The sequence below is a fragment of the Typopeltis vanoorti genome, chromosome 22 (assembly GCF_054136105.1).
Source record: "Typopeltis vanoorti isolate ZY-2024b chromosome 22, IOZ_Tvanoo_1.0, whole genome shotgun sequence".
Lineage (NCBI taxonomy): Eukaryota > Metazoa > Arthropoda > Arachnida > Uropygi > Thelyphonidae > Typopeltis > Typopeltis vanoorti.
The window spans coordinates 52,936,356-52,960,607 of NC_143570.1; the positions used below are offsets into that span (position 1 = coordinate 52,936,356).

At 37.3% G+C, this 24,252-nt stretch overlaps 1 protein-coding gene across 8 annotated transcripts in view; it reads right to left on the reverse strand.

Annotated features, from left to right (window-relative positions):
- LOC150094422 (tyrosine-protein phosphatase Lar-like) overlaps positions 1-24,252 on the reverse strand; it is a 1,380,317-nt gene that overhangs the window by 100,574 nt on the left and 1,255,491 nt on the right. For all 8 annotated transcript variants that reach the window (XM_090412197.1, XM_090412199.1, XM_090412204.1 and 5 more), the window contains one exon: positions 8,979-9,264. In XM_090412197.1, coding sequence (XP_090268323.1) covers positions 8,979-9,264 — 286 coding nt within the window. The remainder of the gene's footprint in view (positions 1-8,978; positions 9,265-24,252) is intronic.

The window sequence follows — 24,252 nt, forward strand, 5'->3', positions numbered from 1 at the left end:
GACTGAGAGTCAGATAGCAACTGCTTCTACATTGGTGTTAAGTCGAACTTGCTAGAAGAGGTAATTGCCCAGTAGGATGGCAAATCCTTCATCGGCAGGCCCATCCTTTGTCTTGTCCTTATAAATGTTAGTTAAGTTTTGTAATTCTGGATCATCACTGACTTCAGGTATGTTTCAAGCATGGAGAAGCATATTAGTTTAAACTTCTTTTTGCAAGAGAGCCTTGATGTTGTTTATGTTTTTTTTCAGAATTCATACATTTTCATTGTAGAAATGTTTTCATTATTTCTTTTTGATGGTACTATCTGGCTTCCTATATTGAGAGGTATTATTTTCATTAGTCTTAGTCTTGAATTTTTATTTTTTGAGAATTGTGGACAGCAGTATCCATCATTTCTTTTTCTTCATCAGAAAAAATATCCAAGATGCTGTCAAATTTTTCTCCCTCTAGAACACTAGATATCAATTGTTTATCTTCCTATGGTAGGGAGTGGAGATATTCATGCTCTCTGTTAAGCCCATTTATTAAAAGGTTTGGAAGCATATCTTTCATGCTCTATGGTACATGTTCCATTATTATTTTCATAAGAGGATTTTCATATAGTAGAATCATTTTTGGCATGTCTTAAGAAGCGAGTTCATATTGATTTTTTTTCTCTTTGCGCTAAGGAAATAGTGAGTAAGTCATTGTTCAGAATGTTGCAGTTGTGAAATGGCAGGATTGACATATTATTCAACATCCATAATGACATTTTCTTTACTCATGCCAAGAATGACTGAGTGTGCTTAGCAGATGCCATTGTTAGTGTTGTAGTATACTTCCTCTTAGTCTCCTGATAGGTGATGCATTGCTCTGTTTTATTTTTTGGATCTCCTTTCATTCTTTCACCTTTGGCATGTTCAGCAGTAGGCTGGGTGATCTCACTCATAGTCAAATAATTTTGCTGTTCTGTTCTTACAGTATTTATTTTCATGATATTTACTGCTACATCAGATTGGAGCTTGTTGAGAGTCCTGATAAACAAGAGGATTTAAAATTATTCATTCTCAGGAAGGAAAAGTTTGATTCAGTGCAAGAATCCTCCCCCCCCCCATTCACACCACTCATGAAAGGTCACCCTCTGAATGACCATATTTCTGACATTCAATGCAGCACAATCATTCATGATATATATATAGCCTTATTGGACAGCTGAGATAACTTTTAGTGGTTTTTGTGTTGAAGGTAAGGATGATGTTCCTGGCAGCAAAGATGTCCATCCCTACATATGAAAATACTTCTTATGTTGTTTAAGTTAAGGGATATTACATCCCATATAATTTCTTAGCCGAATAAGAAACTCAAAGAGTTTCATGTCGAATATAGTAGAAACTATATGAAGTTCGGCGATTCCAAGCATAAGCAAATACCTGGATACTGCAGCCACTGACCCTAAAGGTAGTGCAAGCTGAGGTAACTCGTGTCGAAGATGGAGCAAGCTCCGATCACTATTCTTGATATTTACTCATAATGTGAACTTAGCTCCTAGGAGCTGTATTACTGTTCGACATTATGAGAGAAGGTCACTACCCAGACCGGTTTCAACCTTTATTGAGGTCTCATCAGTGAGTAGGCAGACCTAGTTAATATCAAGTTTGTAGCGAACAGAACTTACAACCCTTCTATGAGTTATGGCTGTCACTTTTTAGTTTCTGAATTCAGAGAAGATCTCCTCATTGGAATGCAGCATGAAGCAATTTTTCAGATTATGTCACTGTTGCAGTTTTAATGTCTCCTGAGTGCATATTTTGAAGCATATGTTAGCCCTTCCAAACACGTCTGGATAAAGAAGAGTAGCATTTTTCTCAGTGGATGTTTCTCTGTTGAATTCAGAATTAAGAAAATGGTTGTTTCTTACAGTTTACAGCTTCTGTTTTTTGTTTCTTATTTTGGCTTTCTGTTAAGTTTCTATGGTTGGAACTTGTTGAGAGTCCTGATAAAACAAGAGGATTTAAAATTATTCATTATCAGGAAGGAAAAGTTTGATTCAGCGCAAGAATCCCCCCCCCCCCTCACACCCACTCTCTGACAAGCATCGACTACACTTCAGAGGGGGAATCCCAGAGCTATATCAGATGCTATACTGGCACCACAGCAAGCCTTGGGCCCTATACCCAACCCATGGGGAAGGAGACTACTGCAAGACCCTTGAACCTTATGGGCAGGTCCACTAGCCAAGCTATCCAGAACTGCCAATCTTGCCAAACCAGAAGCCAAATTAGTGCAAGACTACAAGGATTCCCCCTTTCTGAATGTTCGCAGGAGACATCAGCTGGTAAACACAGCAGTGAGGTGTTGGTTCCCAGTGATGGTGGTCTAGGAGATAGGATAGTTAAAAAAGGCCCAGAAGTAGAGTGAAGAATACAATAAGTGAAGTATAGTAGAAGAATAAGGATAAAAAAGACTCAATACTCACTCGGAGATTTCCTTCCACCACAAACAGGTGCTTCACATGGAGGGGATATGCAATTAGGAGGACATATCAATTCTTGAGATAGTAAAAGTTATCAGAAATGTAACATGCAGAAAGGCACTTGGCAGAGATGATATCCAATCTGAAATGCTCAAATATAGAGGGAGAGAAAAAATTGTGCAGTGGTTGCACAGCATGACTGAGAAAGCCTAGTGTGAAGGTTGAATTTCAAAACAAAAAACTAGAGTATAATATAGTACCATCCAGAAAAAGAGCAGTAAAACTGAATGTAAGAATTGCAGAGTAATTTTTCTACTGAGTGTTCTGGGCAAGATTTATGTTATCATACTTAAGAAGAAACTAAGGAATATTGAGGAAGATAAAGAGAGGTGGACAAATTAAACTTTAACCTGCCCACTTTCCCTCTATTTACTGACTATGAAAAAGCGTACGATAATTTGAACAGAAATCTACTCTGGAAAATATTACAAGACGATAAAATACCTCCTTAATTAATTAAAGCAATAAAAAGTCTATACAGAGAAACAAAAATTTGCATCAGATTTGCAGATGGAACATTATCAGAACCTATAACTATAAATAAAGGACAAGGCTATGGCTTATCCCCAATTCTATTCAATACTTACATAAACAGACTCCTTAAAGAATGCAAAACAACTGTCAAAGATGGAATTAAACTAACAAATAATATACAGCTAAATACAATACTTTATGTATGATCATGTACTAATTTCAAATTCAGAAGATAAACTCCAAATTACAACTAACCATCTAAATGAAATAACAAAAAAGTTTTAAATTAAAATCTCTGAAACAAAAACAAAAGTAATGGCAAAATGGGAAACACCATTCAAAAAGTCAATTAAACAATAAAATAATAAAACAAGTTATATAATTCAATTACCTAGGAAATATAATCTTGCAATACAATACTGATTCATAATTAGAAGCAAGACTACAAATTTACAATAGAATGAATGAAAATAATTAAATAGATATAGAAAATAATTAAAAGAAATGGAAAACACACGACTAAAGAAACTCAATTAAGATTACATAATATGACCTCTAAAACATCTCTCAAATTTGGAAGTGAAACTTGGATTCTAAAACAAAGAAAACAGACAAAGATTGGAAGCAGCACATATGAAGCTTCCAAGACCTCTCCTGGGACTCACTAGATTAGATAAAAAGAAAAACACAGAAATAAGAGAATGATTAGATACAAAAAACGTCATACCAGAAATAGAAGAATACCAGCAAAAGTGGCTGCACCACGTAGAAAGAATGAATAACAACAGGATTCTTAAACTAGCACTACAATATAAACCCACAAGAAGAAGAGACCATGGATGTCCAAGATTAAGATGGAAAGATCAACCTCATCTGCAGAGCAGGAACAGGACTAAATTTATTCAGACGACGAAGAAACTTGGAGAGGAACAAGCTGGATTCCGGTCATAAAAGTTATCAGGATTAGATTTTCCCTTTATGACAAAGAGCTGAAAAATCATGCGAATATAACACTAATCTGTATTTATCTTTTGTAGATCTTTAAAAAGCCATATGATAAGGTATCAAAAGAAAACCTGTTCAAAATGTTACAAATTACATGATGCAAATGGAGCATTATATCAAGCATTATATGGTCAATTAGATGTACGTCAGTAGCAGTAAGAATTGATGTTCACACTATTTCCACTCCTTCATTCTTCATCATCTATATACATCACATTACAAAGGAAAGCTGCATTAAACCTGATATCAAAACTAGATATGTTAAATCTCAACTCTTTACTTTATGCAGATGATATTATACACATAAATAAATAAAGTACGAGTTATGCAGGATTCCTTAACTGAACAGAACATATGCTGTAACAAATTTGATATGAAAATGCAATAGAAAGAGAGACTGGAAAGACAGGCAGAACACTAAAAGCATCAGCTGCATCTCACATGGGAAACCTAGAGAACTGACTATTTAGACCTACATGCTGGTTTGAACTCATAAGTTTTAGCTGAATAAATATAGCATATATAAATCTGACAGAGATTGTACTTTTTTTCTAGAGTTCTGGCTAATTTTTCTGAGGTGCCCCAGATGTAAGGAACAATGACAGCATTACTACAGTCAATATGTTGAGAGAGAGATGTGCAGAAATGTGAGAAACAATTAATTTGTTCATCTTTTTTGGCATTGTAGCTGTTGGACAGGAAAGTCTGGTGAATGAAGCAGAGTTCAGCAGCAAGATCAGCCTTGGTATAACAGAGATTGGAAGCTCTATTAACAAAGGTTTTGATAAAACTATATTGTTGAGGGAGGGGGAAATGATAGGAAAGTTTGGTTATGCATCTTTCTGTGTGGGTGGGTTTTCTGTAAACTAAGAATGAAAGGGTGTCATTGAGAAGATGTGTAATCAGAGTATTTAGAAAAAGCAGGCTATTATTATTTTCTTTTTGTATAGTGAAGTGGATGCCGTCTGTTGAGATGAAGAAGGAAGGGGTCCAATGTGTCTGAGTCATGTAGTCAAATAGAGAAATCAATGTATCTTAGCCAAATAGAAGGTTTGGGAATAGCAGTACAAAGAGAATGTTTTTTCAAAATGCCTATAATAATTGGCTAGAGGGGAGGAAGGAAATTAAGGAAAAACACATTAAGAAATATAACAATCTGCGTAGATTTTTTTCCTTGGCCACAGAGTCAGCTGTTTCAAGTTGCCTTAAACCTTTTGTCTAAAAGGCTTGATGAAACAGCCATTAGCATCTTTAGCCTTGACCACAACTTTGCAGTAGCACCACATGAGGTTCCATCTTTAAACTTCATGCCATACATAGCCTCTTACCATCGCCAACAATATCACGCTTGACATAGCAAACATCCTTTCTCAAGCTTTGCCACTTAGAAGAAATCTCTCTAACAGCCAACTCCCTTTCTCCATAAATTAAGCAAAGACAGTAGCATAATAATCACTAGAGTTGACAAGGGTAATTCTTCTCTAGTCATCAATGCCAGTGAATATAATCATTAGATGAATGTAATGCTTAGAGACCACACCATTTATAAACTACTGGAATATAATCCCACTAAATCTCAAAAGAAAACATTAAAAAGCCTTCTTAAAAATGTCACATCTTGGCCTCCTGAAATAGTTAAAAAAATTCAAACTGTTTAGTCCTCTCTCTTGTATATACAAGACTGCCAAAAATTCATAAATCCAATAACTTCTCCATCCCATAGTAGATGCTATTGACTCTTCCCTTTTAAGTTAGCCACACAGTTAGCTAAATTTTTAATTCCACTTGCAGGTCATTCTTCTTCATATATTAAAAATTCCACTCATTTCAAATCTTTAATTCAAAATATAGTTTTAGACAATAACAATATTATTAGCTTTGATGTCACCTCCCTTTTTACCAACATCTCTCTTTCTGAAACTTTAAATTTACCAAAAAATACCTCCCTTAGTGGGTACAGACTGGATGAAGGCTTGCCAAATCTGGACCAGGAGCCTTATTAGTATCAAGATTAACCACGGTTTTCCTGATGGAAGTTCAGGGGAGGCATGCAATGGGCATTTTGTAGTAGGGGTGGAAGGAATGAGGTTGCCATGGTACCATCAGAATGCAAGAGAGGTAGGAACAGGCAAGGGCAGAAGTTATGCCAAACAACCTTATCAAGGGACTACAGAAGGGTCCACTGCCCATTGAGCAGGAGGCAAGTTTATTGCATTTCATTCATATGAAGTCTGCTTTAGAATCACTGATAACTTTTTTTTACACTTGTTTCAGGCTATTCTGTAAGCTGAAAATTTTAATTTAAGCCACTGAGTATATGTTATATTTTTATCATAGACTTTAGAGATGTATTTTTGTGAGAAACAGTGTTTGGATATAGGTCTGGGGTTTGGAATGGGTAATGAAGGCTCTCATTTCAGCGAGGATTAGTTCGGTGCAGATGGATTGGGAAGGCAAAAGCAGTAATCTCACTGTGAGGCATAAAAACTCCAGAGGTAATCCAAATTGGCACAATTGTAGAGCCACAGGCATGAGGCTGAGACTGGCTGGGAGGAGACTTGAATAAGATTGTAGTCAGAGTTGCCAAGGGAAGAGCAGACATCTACAGTGTATTTGGAGGGTGAGCTAGTTAAGAAAAAGTGCAGAGTGTTGGAAGAATAATGAGGATTGTATTTTATTCTAGTTAGTTGGTTAACTATTTGTGAAAGGACTGAAGGCCAACGATTCAGCTTCCCTTCTGATTTGAACTATGAAGTTGGAGTAGAGAAGCAGTTTGTGTTATGGAGTGAAAGTCCCCTAGAAAGACAAACTCACAATTTGAGTAATTGTAATTTGAGTTTGAATGAAATCAATTTTTAGTAATAAGCAGTCAAAAAGAGCAGCATGGTTGTCAGTTAGGGGAGCAAAGGCATCAAATGAAGGCTATGAAGTCAGGTAAGGAAATCTTGAGTCAGGTTTTTTTTTTTTTTTTTTTTTTTTTTTTGCCAGGTTGGATAAGCCTTTGCAAAAGTATATTTTATAAAAGCACATGTTCCTCCCTTTTTGCAGAATGTAGTTGGGACAGCTGAGGTAGGCTGTGGAGGACAGGATGCCAATTAATGTTCTGTTAGGAAAAGGAGATCAGGTTTTGATAACTGTAAATGGACATGTATATCACCGAATGTTGTGGAAACGGATGTGGAAGTATTTTTTTATTGGAAGAATGGCATATTTTTATTACTTTTTTCCATTTTTTTTTGTATTTTTAATTTTTTAAATTTTTTATGGGAGATTTTTTAACATCCCCAGTTAAAAGGCTAGTATTTGTGATTGTCTTTCATGTTAGAGTTGTTGATTCAGGAAGCATAATGAGCAGGAATGAGAGTCTTGTGTAAATAACTCACACATGGAGGAGTGGCCAGATTCCAGTCCAAGGCCTTGAACTGGAATCTGGTCTTGTGGCCTTGGACAGTGCCCCATGCATACCACTAACTCAATCTCCTTCCCTACACCACCTGACAGATTAAGCAGTGGCAGGATTATTCACTAGCTGATCGGGAAGCCTCCGACAGCTTCATGTACTTATCCAGTGGCCAGCCTGCAGAAAAGTGTTTTATTGCTGTACCCTCAAATGAAGCAGAAACTTCATTTGAGGGCTCCCTAGTTGAATAATAACAGTGTGTTCAGCATGCCCAGCAGGCCATTACTTGCACTGCATGTGGGGAAAAAAAAAAAGAGGGCATTAACAGAAGCCAGAGGTCCTACTTTGGGGATCAAACTTGGCAGTAGCTATTTCACACTTCTGAAAAGCAGGGTGGCGATGTTTCATCATGTGATGAAAGATATCTACCACCTAGAGGTCTAGTTGGCATTTTCTCATAACTAAGGAAGATATGCATTTAAGGTGGCCCCAATGGAGCCCTATTTGTGGAAACAGGCTATACTACAGGAGGTGGGGATGGCCCAGCTGGGAGGGACTTTATATTGTGCAATCACTAGCCCATAACCAATGTGTTCAAACTAATTTGAACTTTGCACAGCTCTCAGATCCAAACCAATTTAGATCTGAGAGCTGTGTTAGAAATAAAACAATTGATCAAAGACTGGAAATCAAAAATATGGAAGTTCTGAGAAAAATTATGGGAGTGAACAGATTAATGGCAGAATTATATTAAAAATGTTGATATCAGGAAGGAACTTGTCATTGTTAGCATTCAGAAATGTGTAAGCAGAGCTAATCTCAGGCGGTAGGGCCAGTTAAATGGAATAAGAAAGGAAAAGTTAGCGAAACAGATATTTGATGTCAAGAAACAGGAAAAGACAACGAAGCCCAAGATCTAGATAGACTGATTCAGTTATAATTGGTCCCTTAGAAGACTGAAATAAGATCTGATAATACTAGTGTCCTGACAGATTTGACTAATTTGGGATAATTCGGAGGAAATTCTTCCATTTTTCAGAATCAAACGTTCTGAACTCAATTAAAAATTACCTAAAGTTATGGCTAGAAGAAGTAAATACAAACATTTTCAGGAAAAGATGGAGTTCACCATCAGTAATATATGCTACTAATCCCAAAACAATATAATACTGAAGCTTTCATGACATAGAACAAGAAAATAAATGAAAATAAAATAAAATAAATAAAAATTGCTAATTTTTATTCATTTATAATCTTTATTTTACTCACTTATTTTATATCTTAAATTAAAGATCTGAAGAGATTATATTCCCGTTTAATAAATCAAATTATAATGATAATTTGAAAATTTTCTAATTAGCAACAACAACATTATAACATACATATTTTAATTACTTTCTTTCTTAAAACAAACAAACAAAAAAAAGATAACATTCTAATTAACAGGGAAAACATATTCTTTCTAGCAAATATTAGATATATACTACAATAAGAAATTATTTTAAAGAAATTGATTATATTAATTAATTTCAAACAATTATAAGCATTAATAAGAATGTCAGAAAGAAACTGATATGTTTACATACTCTAAATTCTAGCTCTAATCCAGTACAGTTTTCTCCATGAGCAGGCTGCATTAACTGCTGAATGTGAGAGTACAGATTACGGGCAGGCACTTCAGTGTTGCCGGCTATCACAGCTTCAAGTACAGAATCATGTGTAAATATATACTGATCTTCTGTTTGTACCATATAGTTTCTTTGTGCTCTCAAGCATGTTACATGACCATAAATATCTACAGTATTTTCATGCTTGATTCGTTCCAACATGGAATCTATTACAATGAAACACCCAGTTCTTCCTACTCCAGCACTGAAATATAAAAGTAAAAGATGATTTTTAAAAAAACAAAAAACCTTGTTCCAATTTACCATTTTTTAAAATTTTAATATAGTATGAACACATACACAATCTTCCCATAAATACTGTTACAACTTCTGCACAACCTGTGGCTGAGTAGTTAGTGTGTGTGCTCTCCAGTCAAGAGGCTGCGGGTTCGAATCCTGCTGTGGGCATGGATGTTTGCAATTCTCTGTGGAAATATGTGGCAGTCGGCGGTAGATGGCATTGGTGTAGTTGCAGTCAATTGGTGGATTGTGAGTGGTGGAAGCAGAACTGTAGGGTAGATGCCCTCCCTCGATAAATCTTTGGACTCCTTGGAGGTGACAAATAATAATAAATAATAATAAAAACCTTGTGCTGCCCACAAAATTGTGCAAGCTCAGTTCTGTTAATGGTGCTATGCACAGCCAACATTTGCATGTTAATCAGTAGAGAGAGAGTTGTCTAGCTGTACATGTTAACATGCAGTGAGGAGATTACGAGAAATGTGTAGCTGTAATAGCACTTCACAAGGCTGGAATTTAGCCACCTGTTATTTTTAACATACTAAAAACACTCAGGATGGGTAGGATGTTTATGTATTGGATGATTAACCATTATAACAATACAAAAGATGCAGCTGACCACCAAAGAACAGGTCAAAGATTCTGTGTTAGGATGCAACAGCTTGTGAAGGCATGACTCTGCTATAATCCTGTGAGAATGTAGGAAGTGATATTGCAAGAGATGAAAGTTTTGCAGAGAACTGGTGTCACGTGTGTTAACTGATAATCTGATATATCATGTATATGCCCTGGATGCTCACACAGCATGTGCCATAGCACCCAGGATTCAGAGAGGTCATCATACCATGTCAGTGATTGTTTGGAAGGGGGGGGGTGATATATCAGGGGCATCCAAGTTGTGTGAGAAAGGGGTCTAAACCTCTGCCAAAGTATATCAAGACACCATGCTAGTGAGTAGCCTGAGTGAGTAGTGCATGCCACCATTGATATGTGGCTTCACAGACTTCAAGTATGGGCAAAAGGGGGGGGGGACATTTTGAACATTGAGTGCTGTTATGCACAGCGTGCCTGTTAAGCAATGAGATTGATTTTTTACAGGACAGCCCTTTGAATAAAAGTAACAAATGTATTTATGGTTTTGACCACTAGAGTTTATTGCAATCACAGGTGCAACTTTCGAGTTGGGTAATGTAACAGTTTTTGTGTGACAACCACTGAAGTAAGAGTGTGCAAATGGAGAATCATGTAGCAAAGAGCTGTGATAAAAGTTTACTGTAAATTAGTAAAAATTGCTACCGAATAGTACCAAGACCTTAAAAAAGTTTATGGCGATGACTGTCTGAGCTGTGAACAGGTGTTCTGCTGGTTTTTAATGTTTAAAGATCGGAGGAAGTCTCTGGAGGATGAACCACACTGTGGACGGACAGTTTCTGCCTGAACAAATAAAAATGTGGTGAAAACTATGGAAATTGTTGACTATGACAGGCGAATTACCACTAGTCTACTCACTGTACAGCTTGGTGTCAGTAAGGAAATTGCCAGATTAATCTTAGAAAGGGATTTGTACAAGAGAAAGATTTGTTCAAGGTTTGTGCTGCACATGTTGACACATGAACAGAGAGAGCACCAAGTTGCATGTTGTCAAAATTTCATCCATGTAAGATCATGATGTGTTGCAAAGAATTGCACTGGTGATGAAAGTTGGTGCTTTCAATTTGCTCAAGAAATGAAATGCCAGAGTATGGAATGGCATGGAACATCCCAGGCAGAAGAAAGTAAGGTTGCAAAAATCACGTATCAAGACAATGGCCATTTTTATCCTTTTTTTTTTTAAAGATCAGGTTTATACAGCAAAATGAGTTTACTTTTTTGAATACTGAAAAAAAAAACTTTAGATCTTTTGCTCAGGTCACAACTGAATTTGCTCTAAAGCTTATTCTAGATAACTAGGACTTTTACAGTCTTGTAAGAAAGGCAAAGAACTGACTGGGCTTATTTGGTCTCACTTTCTAGATGGATATCTACTATATTTCTTCTTCATGTGAATAAATACAAATATTCTAAGATATTTGTGCAAGATTTGATGTAACAGCATAAACTGGAATCTTATTGAAATGTATTTAAATCATTCAAGCAACTTAAAGAAGTGCTATACTTATACAAATTTTAAAGTTTATGAACCTTAATTGGTTAGCAAGTGTGCTCTGAGAGGAAAATTTAAAAATAAAGCCAAGCAGTATTTAAGTCATGGGAAGATTATAAACATTTGTTTATAAATGCCATTTAAAGCTTAAATAATTCTATAGAAAGTCATAGCATAAACTAAGTTGTTTTAGTAATACTTTGCATCCCTCCCTTTATCAATTCCTACTGAGACTCAAAGGTCAAATGCTTTTCAATGCATTATATATTTGCCGGCCTGGTTGGCTGAGTGGTTAGCATATCTGCTCTCCAGCCAAAAGGCTGCAGTTTTGAATCCTGTCGTGGGCATGGATTTTTGTGATTGTGAAAATACTAGTAGTGGTAGATGATGATGGTAGTAGCAGTTCATCGTAGTTGGTGGATTGAGTGGTGGAGATAGAGATTTGTAGAGTAAGTGCCCTCCCTTGATGAATCGTTGGACTCCCTGGAGGTGTCGCGTAATAATAATATTTGCCCGCCTGGTTAGCCGAGTGGTTAGTGTATCCGCTCTCCAGCCAAAAAACTATGCGTTCAAATCCTGGCATGAGCATGGATGTTTGTGATTGTCTGTGAAAGTAGTGGTGGTAGTGCAGTTGCGGTTCATTGTAGTTTGTGGATTGAGCGAGTTGTGGAAACAGAGTGTTGTAGAGCAGATGCCCTCTCTCGATGAGTCTGTGGACTCCCTGGAGGTGTGCTCTTTGCATTATGGGATACTAAGGAACCTGATGTGAACGTGTTAGTCTCTACAAGTATCCCAGTTGTGAAAATATGTAAACATGTCTAAAATTCATTCCTATTCAGGAATAGGTTGATTTTTCATTCTTTCTGAACAAATGAATTTTTCTATAGCATGAACATTTAAATGTGCTAGATTTAGCAGTAGTGATGGCTAGGACCTTTCATGTTAAAAAAAAAAAAAAAAATTGATCTGCCCACCAACATTGCTATATGCACACAATAGATGACTTTATTGTAACACAAAACTAAATTTGTTCTAATATTTGTAACAGGTTCACTTGCAGAAAGCAACTCATGTAAAGCAAATATCAAGTTATAACTTAATCAGCTTAAATTGTATATTGATTTTCAATATTAAGACAGCTCCTCAAGGGCTCACTTTAGTGAGTACGGGCTTGGCAAACCCGTGGTAACTGATGCTGGACCATGCCTAACTTCATGTAATACACATCTGTTATATTATCTGTAGACTGGTCCCGCCCCTTTTTTCTTTCTCCTCTTCTTGCTCCTTTCCCCCAATGCTATTAGAGTATTCAAAGGCTAGGGGTAAATCTTTCCTATTTTGCTATTTCATCTTATCTTATGTGGAAAGGGCCCATGCACCCTACCACTTTCTTCTTGCAATGACTTCACTCCAAAATGCTAATGTGGTTGTGCCTTAATACATCTCATGCTACATCAGTCATTGTGCAGAATAATCAGAGCCAAGTTCAGGGCTTAGGCAGAGTGTCCTGTTCAAGAAGTATATTACAGTCTCCAAGTCAGTTATATTGTGAATGAGCAACACAGAAGGTACAGGATTAATTTTAGAAGGGAATTTTACATAGGCACATGGAATGTTCGGGGTCTACAGATGAGTACTCTTGAGATTGTCTGTAAAGAGATGGATAGGTATAAAATTGACATCCTGGGAATTACAGAGACCAGAGGGAATGGAGAAGGTCACTTCAAAAGACAGGATGGTAAGCTAGTTGTTTACTCAGGTGGTAACTCAAAGCATCATGGAGGTAGCTGTGATACTGAAGACAGCTCATGAAAGAAGCTTCTTGGTTATAACTGTGCTAATGATAGAATACTTTCTATTAGATTCAAGGCTTGCCTACCAATGTATTAATCATGGTAGTTTATGCACCCCCACATGGATAGGCCTGAAGAAGAGACTGATGAATTCTATGAAAACTTAGACTGTTTTGGACTACCTACCAAGCAGAGACATACTTTACATCTTGGGAGACTTAAATGCAAAAGTGGGAAAGAGTATCTTTCCCACTTTTGCATTTAACTTGTCTTCCACCACTGGCTCTCCAGTGGTGGAAGACAAGAAACTCTGATGTGCTTACTTGTCCTGGAGCAGACTGTGGTACAGACCATCAGCTAGTAAGAGTCAAAGTAAGGCTAAGACTCCAAAAACTTCCAAGTCAGGCACATCCCACTAAACTGGATGTTAGAGTAATTCCTAGTGGATTCACAGAAGAAACATCAACTTGGCTGGATGATTTTTTGAAGACCAATGAGAAGAACTCAACAGAAATGCTTTGGAAAGGAGTCAAGGTGATAATACAGGATATAGCCAAGAAGTATCTCGGCCCAATAAGAAGACCAAGAGACCCATGGATATCAGATTCAACATGGAAACTAATCAAAAGAAGACAGTTGGAAAAACAGAGAGATACAGGGACTGAAGAATATAAGAGATTACATAGAGAAGTCAGAAGAGCCATCAAGCAGGACACAGAAAAGTTCTATACTAATAAATGTGAAGAGATAGAGTTCCAGATGAGGAGGCACAATTATAAAAAAATGTTTTATTTAGTTCGTGATCTAAAGCACAAATTTAACCCCAAACTGAATGTCATGAAAGACAGGATGAAGCATTACTAACAGAAGAATTGGAAATCAAAAGCCGATGGAAAGAATACTGTGAGGAACTATACAATAGAGTGGATAAAGAAAATTTGGAGGAGCCCTCTCACCAGGAAAATTCTGATTTGGAACCTTTTTCACTTAGGCATGAAGTTGAAGGAGCAGTTAAGCAGCTTAACAGCAATAAGGTCCCAGGTGCAGATGGAATCCCAGTAGAGTAAATTAAGGTCACAGGGGATGGGAGGGAATAAGAGTGTTTCATAGATTGATTACAAGGATATGGGAGACAGGATTATGGCCTAGAGACTGAAAGAAGTCAGTTTTCATACCACTACATAAGAAGGGAGATATGAAGGCTTGCAAGAATTATAGAATTATTAGTTTAATATCTCATGCAAGCAAAATTTGATTAAAGATCATGCTAAATAGGATTGAGGCCAAAGTTGAGCAGAGATGCCTGAGAAGCAAGCAGGTTTTAGGAAAGGTAAGGGCACTAGAGATTAGATCCTTTGCCTTAGACAGATCATAGAAAAATATAAGGAATTTAGACTCCCTGTGGTAATGTGTTTCTTAGACTACTCTAAAGCTTTTGACTGTGTTCAGCATGTGAAACTGTGGAAAGTAATGAAAAGAATGGGTTTTCCTCAACACACTAACACACTTTCTCCTCACTTGTTTAGTATATATGTGGAGAACATCATGTGTGAAGCACTGAATAAGCTCAAGACAGGAATTAGGATAGGTGGTAGATTAATCAGTAATCTGAGGTATGCCGATGATATCGTACTCCTCTGTAATGACAAAGAAGAACTAGAACAAATTCTTGATAAAGTTAATAAGATTAGTAATGACAGAGGACTTCAACTCAATCCTAGCAAGACAAAGATTATGATTCTCAAAGGAAATACAAACAGGGAAGCTCTTGAGAAACAACTGAGGAAGTCAGCAAGTTTGAGTACCTGGGATCCATTATTAATGTGAAGAATTACTGTTCAGAAGAAGATTAGGAAGGCTAAAACAACAGTCAGAAACTTGTCTAAAATCTGGAAGGATGGATCTATCTCCATGGGAACAAAGGGGACTTTGCATGCAGTTGTTTTTCCAACGGTGACTTATGGATGTGAGACTTGGAACCTAAAGAAATCAGATAAGAAAAGAATAGCTGCTTTTGAGATGTGGTGTTACAGAAGGTTGTTGAGGATATCATATACTGAAAGGCATACAAATGAATGGGTGTTAGAAAAGATCAGTAGAATTTTAAGGCTCCTTATGGATTTTGACAGAAGAAAGTTAAAATATTTTGGATACATTGAAAGGATGGAAGGAGCACTTCTCAGAACAGTAATAGAAGGTCAAGTTCTTGGAAAAAAGTGGAAGGAGAAGACTGTCAATGAAATGGATGAATGGTGTGTGTATAGAGTGACTGATCTTCAGAGAATTGAAGCCTCCAGAAAGTGTAGAATAGGGCTACATGGCGAGGGCTGGTGTGGCGCATCACCTAGCATCAGAGTGACCATACGGCATCTGTGGATGTCCAATGAACATATAAAATGAAATGGAATTATCCACATAAATTTGTTCCTCAGGGCACCACAGTGAACAGGCAGTATTATTTAGGAGTAATGCAGTGTCTGTATGCCCACATGCAATGTGCCAGGAAAGAACTGTTCCACAACAACAATTGGTTTCTGTTGCATACACACTGCGCTGTCTGTGAAGCAGTTTCTGGCTACAAAGTCAATCTGTGTGATTGAATACCTGCACCTCCCATTTGGTTCTCACAGACCATTTCCTCTCTCCAAAGATGAAGCCATGAAAGGGAGCGCTTCAGCGACACTGAGGACATCCAATGTAATGTGACCCTGATACCGAAGGAGGTTTTTATTCAGGACTTCCACCGTACCTTCAAACACCATACGATAGATGTAAACGTTGTGTGGAGTTGGAGGGAAATTATTTTGAATCTGTGTAATTGACAATTCCAAATATTGTTCTTTGTTTTGATATAATAATTGTCTCATTACTTAATGGGCATATTGTGTATGCACATTATACATGTGATTTGTATGTGCTGAAAGCTCTAAATGATTTACTGATATATTAAAAATGTATGCACTGTGCAAGTTGTAACAGTATTTACGACTAGACTAGGTACACATCTATATTTTTATTGTATTTTTTAAATTCTAACTTACTTCATATGCCTAAAATTAAATTCACACTGAATAGAAATGACCTCCATGGTTGCTGAATCATTTTTGTATTTAATATGCGAGTTAATTCCTTTTATGCAAGACAAAAGACAAATTATTTATTACTATTTTTGTTGTGCAGATATCTCTAGGGAGCTGAACAACTTTGTGTAGGAGCCAACAGACCAAGCTGGAAGATCTCCTACTAAGTATATGGTACAGGTTAAATTTTTTTGGACAACTCTCACCATAATCATGTGAGAGAATCATCACCCACAGAACACACCATTTTGCTGGTGATGAAACAACTCTCCCTACTTTTTGTCTGTAAGTATTATAATGGTACCATGCGAGATGATCTCGATGATTTCTGTTCTTCTTTTCCATGGTCAAATTTGTTTTTCACTTTCCTGGGGTGCTTAAGGGTCAAAGCTGTATAACTGAGAGGAGACCTCCACATGAACTTTAAAGGAATGCGGAGAACCAACCAGGGCTTCTGACCTAATGTCCAATCCTCACCTTCTTGTGCATCCTGTTAGGTATCTAATTGGATACTGAACGAACGGGGATGAGCTGGCAATTTTGGATTTAGCCGACCAAATTGTATTCTTATTGGTTTAAACCAAAATACAAAATGATGGTACAACATGACAGAATTTCATGCTGGCTGGGGCATTGCCAGGTTAAACAAGGCCCCAGTTGTTTTTCCAGGGAACCAGGGCAAACAGCGAAAAGTCAGCTACTGGAACAAATCTGAAAACATCCCAACTCAACATCACCAGAGTTAAAGATTGGTACTATCAACATAAGAAGCCTGAATAGCAAAGAAATGGAGCTAGCTGAAGAATTAGATAAGTACCAGATCGACATAAATAAGGGTGACTGAAACAAAACAGACAAAAACTGGTGAGATCTTTCTGAGCAATAAATACAAAATGTTATATTCAGGAAATGACAATCCAGGAAAAGAAGGAGTAGCCATAGTATTCAACACAAAATATGAGGCTAATCTTCTTGAATGGCAGGCAGTCTCAAGTAGAGTGATGTGAGCAAATATGAGAATGGGAACTGGACAATGAGACTTATTTGTACCCAACACAAAAACTAGGTGTCATTAATACTCTAAAAAAACAGGGCTCTGAAGATCTGCTCCAGTGAACAGGCAATGAAAGACGAATTTAACGTTATCAGCAATACTTTTCAAAAAAATGGATACAGCCACAACAATATTAACAAAATTCTCTACAAAACCTCAATAAAAAACAAAGACATACCAGACTACAATAATACTATAACCATTCCTTACATTAAAGGAACATCAGATAAAATAAACAGAATACTACAAAAATACAACCTCAAAGCCACCTTTAAACCTCCTGCAAAATTAAAAAGCTTACTCAACTCATCCAAAGACCCACTCCCTCTGCTGCCCACCCTGGAGTATACCATATTTATTGCACTTGTCACATACCATATATAGGAGAAACAGGATGCACAATTCCTATCAGACAAAAAGGACATAAAAGACACATCAAATATAATAATTATGGTGAAGCTGGCCTTTCAGATCATGCCCTGAACATCTTATGTAGAATTGACTGGAAAAGCACTAGTTGTCTACATCACCAAAACATGGTATGAATGCAAATTCAAGGAAGCCTGTGAGATTATTACCAACCACCCCAATCTGAACAATAACGATGGTCTAAAAATCTCAAACATATGGAAGGCATATATTCGACCCACGGAACCTTCCTCTCTAAAAGCAACTGTAAACAGGACTATAGAAAATCCAGGATCCTAAATCAAAAATAACAATTGTAATACTAAAAGCAGGACATCATTGTTACTGAAAGAAAACTATCTGTAAGAAAGAATGTTTATTACGCTATCAGAAATAGAATTTAGCTTCATGTAGTTTATAAATAATTTTTTTTTCTTCACTAGAGGTCATGCCAGTAGAATAACTTATGATCAATTCATTGTTTCTCTAGCTTACTGTAGGTAATGTAACTTAGCTTGTCCTGCATACAGGAACCAAACCGAAACATTGGGATATTAAAAGAGTTATTTATAACATGGTTGTAAAGTCCATAATTTCTAAAATGAATTCAGATCTATGGATGGAGGGAATGTCTTAAGTATTCCTGACTGTATCCGTGTGTGTTCACAGGGCTGGTTTGCCTGCTTACGGGATGAAAAAACCCAGATAAACTGGGGGGAAAACCCTGTTGTTCATGCCCAAGACCGGCTGACTTGGCTATGGCTGAGGAAGATCCTTAAGCTCTTGACATTGTCGACGAGAATCAAACCTTGGACACTCCTTTTACCCAGGCATATGGCTGCAAGCGCATAGCCACTAGGCTAACCGTGCAGACAGAGTAGGAAATGATTGTCAGACATAGAAAAATATCTTGGGGAAAATTTGCAGAAAAGAGCAAAGCTAATAATAATAGCAAATGCCTGTTGGATTTTTGCTCAGGACATGGACTAGTTATTACTAACACCATGTTCCAACATAAAAATGTGCACATATTCACATGGAGAGATGAAGCAAGGAATAAGAAAATTCTCACTGATTATGTTATTGTTGATAGTGATGTTTTCTTTCTGGTGCAGGACACCAGAGTGTACAGAGGATTTGAAATTGGAAGTAATCACCATTTAGTCTTCAGCAGGATAAAATTGAATTTCATTTTGAAAAGAAGAACATCTAAGAAAGTTTTAAAGCAAATAAAAGTTGAGCAGCTTTCAGATGTGAACTGTAGACTAGAATACACGAAGATTATTGAAGAAAAAATAAGAGTTGCAGAACAGGAACCAAACCTTGGAGATTTAGTCGCAAGCCTTGAAGAAAACTTTGATTGATTCAGCCAGAGAGACATGTGGTGAGGTTGTCTTCAAGGATAGAAAAATCAGAACTCCATGGTGGACACAGGAAGTTAAAGAGGCAGTGAAGGAAAAGAAGAAAGCATATCAAAAGTTCCTGGCAAATAAGTCAGCTTGAGTTAGAGAATACAGAGACAAATGTAAGAAGGCTAAACACTGTGTAAAACTAGCTAAACAAAAGTCATGGGAAGACATAGAAAATAAATATCAAGAAGATGGCAAGATATTCTTCAAGGTTGTTGAAGAAGCTCAGAAATGGACGAAAGAGTGTTATAAAAGGAATAAGAGATGATAAAGGTGACATGTAAACTGGAGAAAAAGATATCCTTGAAGTATGGAGTAATTAATTCGAAAAATTGCTAAATGAAACAAGCAGTAATAGTACAGTGATAAGAAACAAGCAACAGGTATACAGTCAGGAATACATATCTATACTTGAAATAGAAAAAAGCCATCAAAGGCTTGAAATGTGGAAAAGCAGCAGAATTAGGTAATATTCGACCAGAAATGCTGAAGTATGGAGGTATAAAAGTCTTACAGTGGCTGCATTGCATAATTCAAAAGGCCTGGACAGAGGGACAAATTCCTAATGATTGGAGTAGAGCTTTCATAGCAGCCATATATAAAAAGGGAAATAAAACTGAATGTGAAAATTACAGAGGTATTTAACTACTGAGTGTTTCTGGTAAGAAACACTCAGTAGTGTTTCTCAGATTTATGCAAGTATACTTGAGAAACGGTTGAGAAAAATTGTGGAAGTGGGATTCAGGCCAAATAGAGGCTGTCAGAATCAGATCTTCACTTTACGACAAATAGTCGAGAAAGCATGGAAATATAACAAAGATCTGTATTTAAGTTTTGTAGATCTGGAAAAGGCATATGACAAGGTGCCAAGAGAGAAGCTATTCAATACGCTACAGTTACATGTTGTCAATGGGGCATTATATCAAGCAATACTTAGTCTTTATTTGAGTTGTGAGTCAGCAGTTAGAATTGAAGGAAGTACAGGAAGATGGTTTCATGGTTAAATCTGGTGTCAGACATGTACATTATCCCCTCTGTTATTTATTATCTATATGGATCACATTATGAAGGAAAGTGGTATTTAAACCTAATATCAAAATTGGAGATGTTAATGTTAGCTCTTTGCTTTATGCGGATGATGTTATACTTCTAAATAAATCCACTACAAGTCTGCAAAATTTCCTGACTAAATTGAATAACTGTTGTAATAGATATGGTATGAAGGTCAGCAATAACAGGACAAAGACAATGAAAATAGGCACAAGCATTGAAAATATCAACTGCATTGTGAATGGAGAACCTTTGGAACACGCAAAACATTTCCGCTACTTAGGTGCGATTTTTAGTGAAGATGATAAATTAAATATAGAAATAGACAACAGAATCAACAAAACTGGCATGATAGGAAGTCAATTCCTATATGACAGGATAAATTCATATGGAATAAGAGAGAAATTAGTCGTAACATTAAATTAGCTGTATGCAAGACAGAGTTCAAACCAGTTTTAACTTATGGATCTGAGAGCTGGGTCAGAAGTAGAACACTTGACAAAAGACTAGAGACAGCAGATATGAAAGTCCTGAGAAAGATTAGGGGCATGGACAGATGCCATCAATGCCAATATCATATTAAAAACGAGGATATTAGGAAAAAACTTAACCTGTCAGTATCCAAGAATGCGTTAGCAGAGCTAATCTCAGGTAGTATGGCCACTTAAACAGAATGGGCGAGGAAAGATTACCAAAACAAGTTTTCTCTCCCAGGTTGGCAGGGAAATAATCCAGACGAAGACCAAGATATAGGTGGATTGATACAGTAAAAAGTGTCTTAGAAGATAGAAATATAAGATCTGATAATGTTGGAGTCTTGACAAGTAACAGACTGATTTGGAAGAAAATTGTAGATAGGATGTTAGTAATGATGTAAATTTTTCATGTAGTGCAATCATATCCTGTACACCCCTTGAGGGTACATAGCAGGAATTTGATGATGATGATGTATTATAATGGTACCATGTGAGATGATCTTGATGATTTCTGTTCTTCCTTTCCATGGTCAAACATCTTTTTTCACTTTCCTGATAAAACGTGCATCTGAGTGAGTTACAGAAATGTTAATTTCATCAGGTCATCATTCTTTGTTCCGTTAAAACCTCCCACCACTCTCCTAGCCATCTTTTAACAACATGTATTATACCAAGACTGTCCTGTCCTTAAAACTCAGTTTACATGGAAGCATGCAATAAAAGCTAAACAACTAATAAATAAACATCTGATTGTGAAAAGGCAAAATGTAAAAAACTTGCCTCCTGTTTAAGTTTCTCCAACTTATGCAATAGTTCTCCATTCAGGAATCAGTCAGATGCCTTTTCCAAGTCCAGCAGTATTATGATTTAACCATTCCCTTTATCCAATTCTGTTGTCACTTTATTATACGAGGTGGTATCAAAAAGTTTCAAGACTAGCTCTGTTTATGAGAAATTGCTTTATTTATCTACGTTTACATACTATCACCTTCAAAATAGTCCCCTTGTATATCAATACAGCACTCCCAGTATTTTTGCAACTTCTGGAATGTGTCCTGGAAGTCTTCTTTTCGAAGCTTGTCAAGCAACTTCTGCGATTCATGCTGGATCTCCGCAATGGTGTCAAAACGGTGACCTTTGAGCTGGATCTTCATCTTCGGGAAGAGGGTGAAGTCTGCAGAAGCCAAATCTGGTGAGTAGGGTGGGTGCGAAAGTGAGATCATGTTGTTTCTGGCGAGAAGCTCACGTGTGAGGAGAGCTCGGTGACAGGGTGCATTGCCGTCATGGAGCATCCAATTTTTTGCGTGCCAGAGATTTGGTCACTTTTGCCGAATGTCCTCCCTCAGATGCCTTAAAACCTGGCAGTAGAACTCGCTATTTATAGTCTGGCCCCTGAGGATGAATTCTCGATACACAATGCTGCGAATGTCGAAAAAAATTATAAGCATGCACTTGGTCGAGCTGCAAACCTGTCTCGCCTTTTTCGGTGATGGAGATGATGGACTCTTCTACTGTGAAGACTGTTGCTTCGTCTCAGGGTCGTACCCGTACACCCAAGTTTTGTCACTGGTAATGATCCTCGACATGAAGGATGGGTCATCCATGGCACGCTGACAGAGTTCTTGGCAGATTTAGATGCAGTGTTCCTTCTGCTCCTGGGTCAGCAGCCTGGGGATGAACTTGGCAGCAACACGATGCGTGTTCAAATCACACATGAGGATTGCCTGGACTGTTCCGTATAACACACTGACAATGGCAGCAATGGTGTGGAGTGTTCTCCGACAGTCTTCATGCACAAGGTTGCTGAATGGTTTCGACATTTTTGGGGGTTGAGCTCGTTGAAGGTCTTCCTGATCTCTCATGGTCTTCCAGTGATGTTCTTCCGCTCTTGAAGCACGCGTGCCACTCAAAACACCTCGAACGACTCACTGCAGCATCGCTGTAAACTTGTCGAATCATGTCAAACGTCTCTGTGACAGATTTGCCCAGTTTCATGCAGAATTTCACGTTTGCTCTTTGTTCTAACTTGCCGTCCATGGTGGTAACGCAAGTGGTCAGAATAGCATCAGCTGCACAGCTCCCGATGTACACAGGACGATGTCTTCTGGCACAATGACTTATGAAGGTAGGTGCTCCCTGTGACTGCAGCCTTGTTCTGTCATCTGTTGGTGTGTTACAAACCTAGTCTCGAAACATTTCGATACCACCTCGTATAATGGGAACAATTTACTAAGGCTGGAGCTACCTTTTACAAAGCCATGCTGCTTACAATGGAATATCGTATTCCTATCTACCCATTCCAGAATTTTGCTTTCAACAACTTTCTAACCACTCTGGAGATATTAATTGGTCTGTAATTTGCTACTTCTCTTTTGGGGCTACCTTTTTTTGTAGGAACTATCATATTCTCTTTCAGCTCCCTTAGAAACCTTACTAGAACAGAGACTTGAATTTGAACAACTTCATCACAGACACTGACAGTTCTCTCACATGTTTGCATACATTATGGGCCAACCCAGCCAGTCCCACTGCTGTAAATACATTGATATTTTTCAACGTGTTAAGTTCCTATTCATCTGCCTCAATTCTGACATTAGTCTCTGTCACATCAGTAACTGCAAAGTCTCCACCTGGATGATACATCTTTCCAAAGTGATCATTCAGCAAATGAACTATTTCTTTTGTTTCTGTGACTTTTCCCATTATATAAGCATTGATTAAAGTCATCCTTCCATCGTCATTGTTCCTCTTACCTGCTACATAATGAAAAAAAAAAAACATTTTGAATTTACTTTGGCCTGCTAAACTGATATTCTCTCATAATCTGATTTGGCCTTTCTTACCATATTAGTCACCCTTGTTACTTGCATTATGTACTGCTCATAAGTATGCTGATCACCTTTTCTTTATTTTCTCTTCACAATGCCTTCTTTTTTTTTACAGCACATTCTTTATAATCACTATTTTATATCTCTCTTTATATCCACTTAATTCCCACTTAGTTTATCCTTCTGATTGTGGGTTGGTCTGATAGTGCTTCTCTCAAACAATCCCTGACCATTTCCCATGCACTATGGATATTCTTTCCTGGTAGCTTTTCAAGCCATGCCACTACTGCAAGATACCTCCTATCACAATTTCCAGCTTTATTGTCGACAAGACTTTGACTAGTCTTTCTGGCAAAAACCACTGGAAGCACGTAGAGCACTGTTTTTCATCTAGAAAGCAATTTGCACTGGCCATCTGTCTTGTGCCAGGAGACAGTTTAAGTGTTGTTACAGCAGTATCATCTAGATGAGCAGAAGTTTCACTCAGAGGTCTTTGCAAGGTAGGGTAGATAACAGTCAACATAGAAAGACTGAAAAGATGATATAGAATAACTGTTACTGGAGCACAAAATTTAATACAGCAGGAAGGATACTATCAGGACCAAATTATTATCATTGCCAAAGATATATTGGATTCTTTTTCTTTCTTTCTCACAAAAAAAAATAGTGGAGGCAGAGTGAGCTGTGTAAATGGAAAGGTATATGAAGCTAA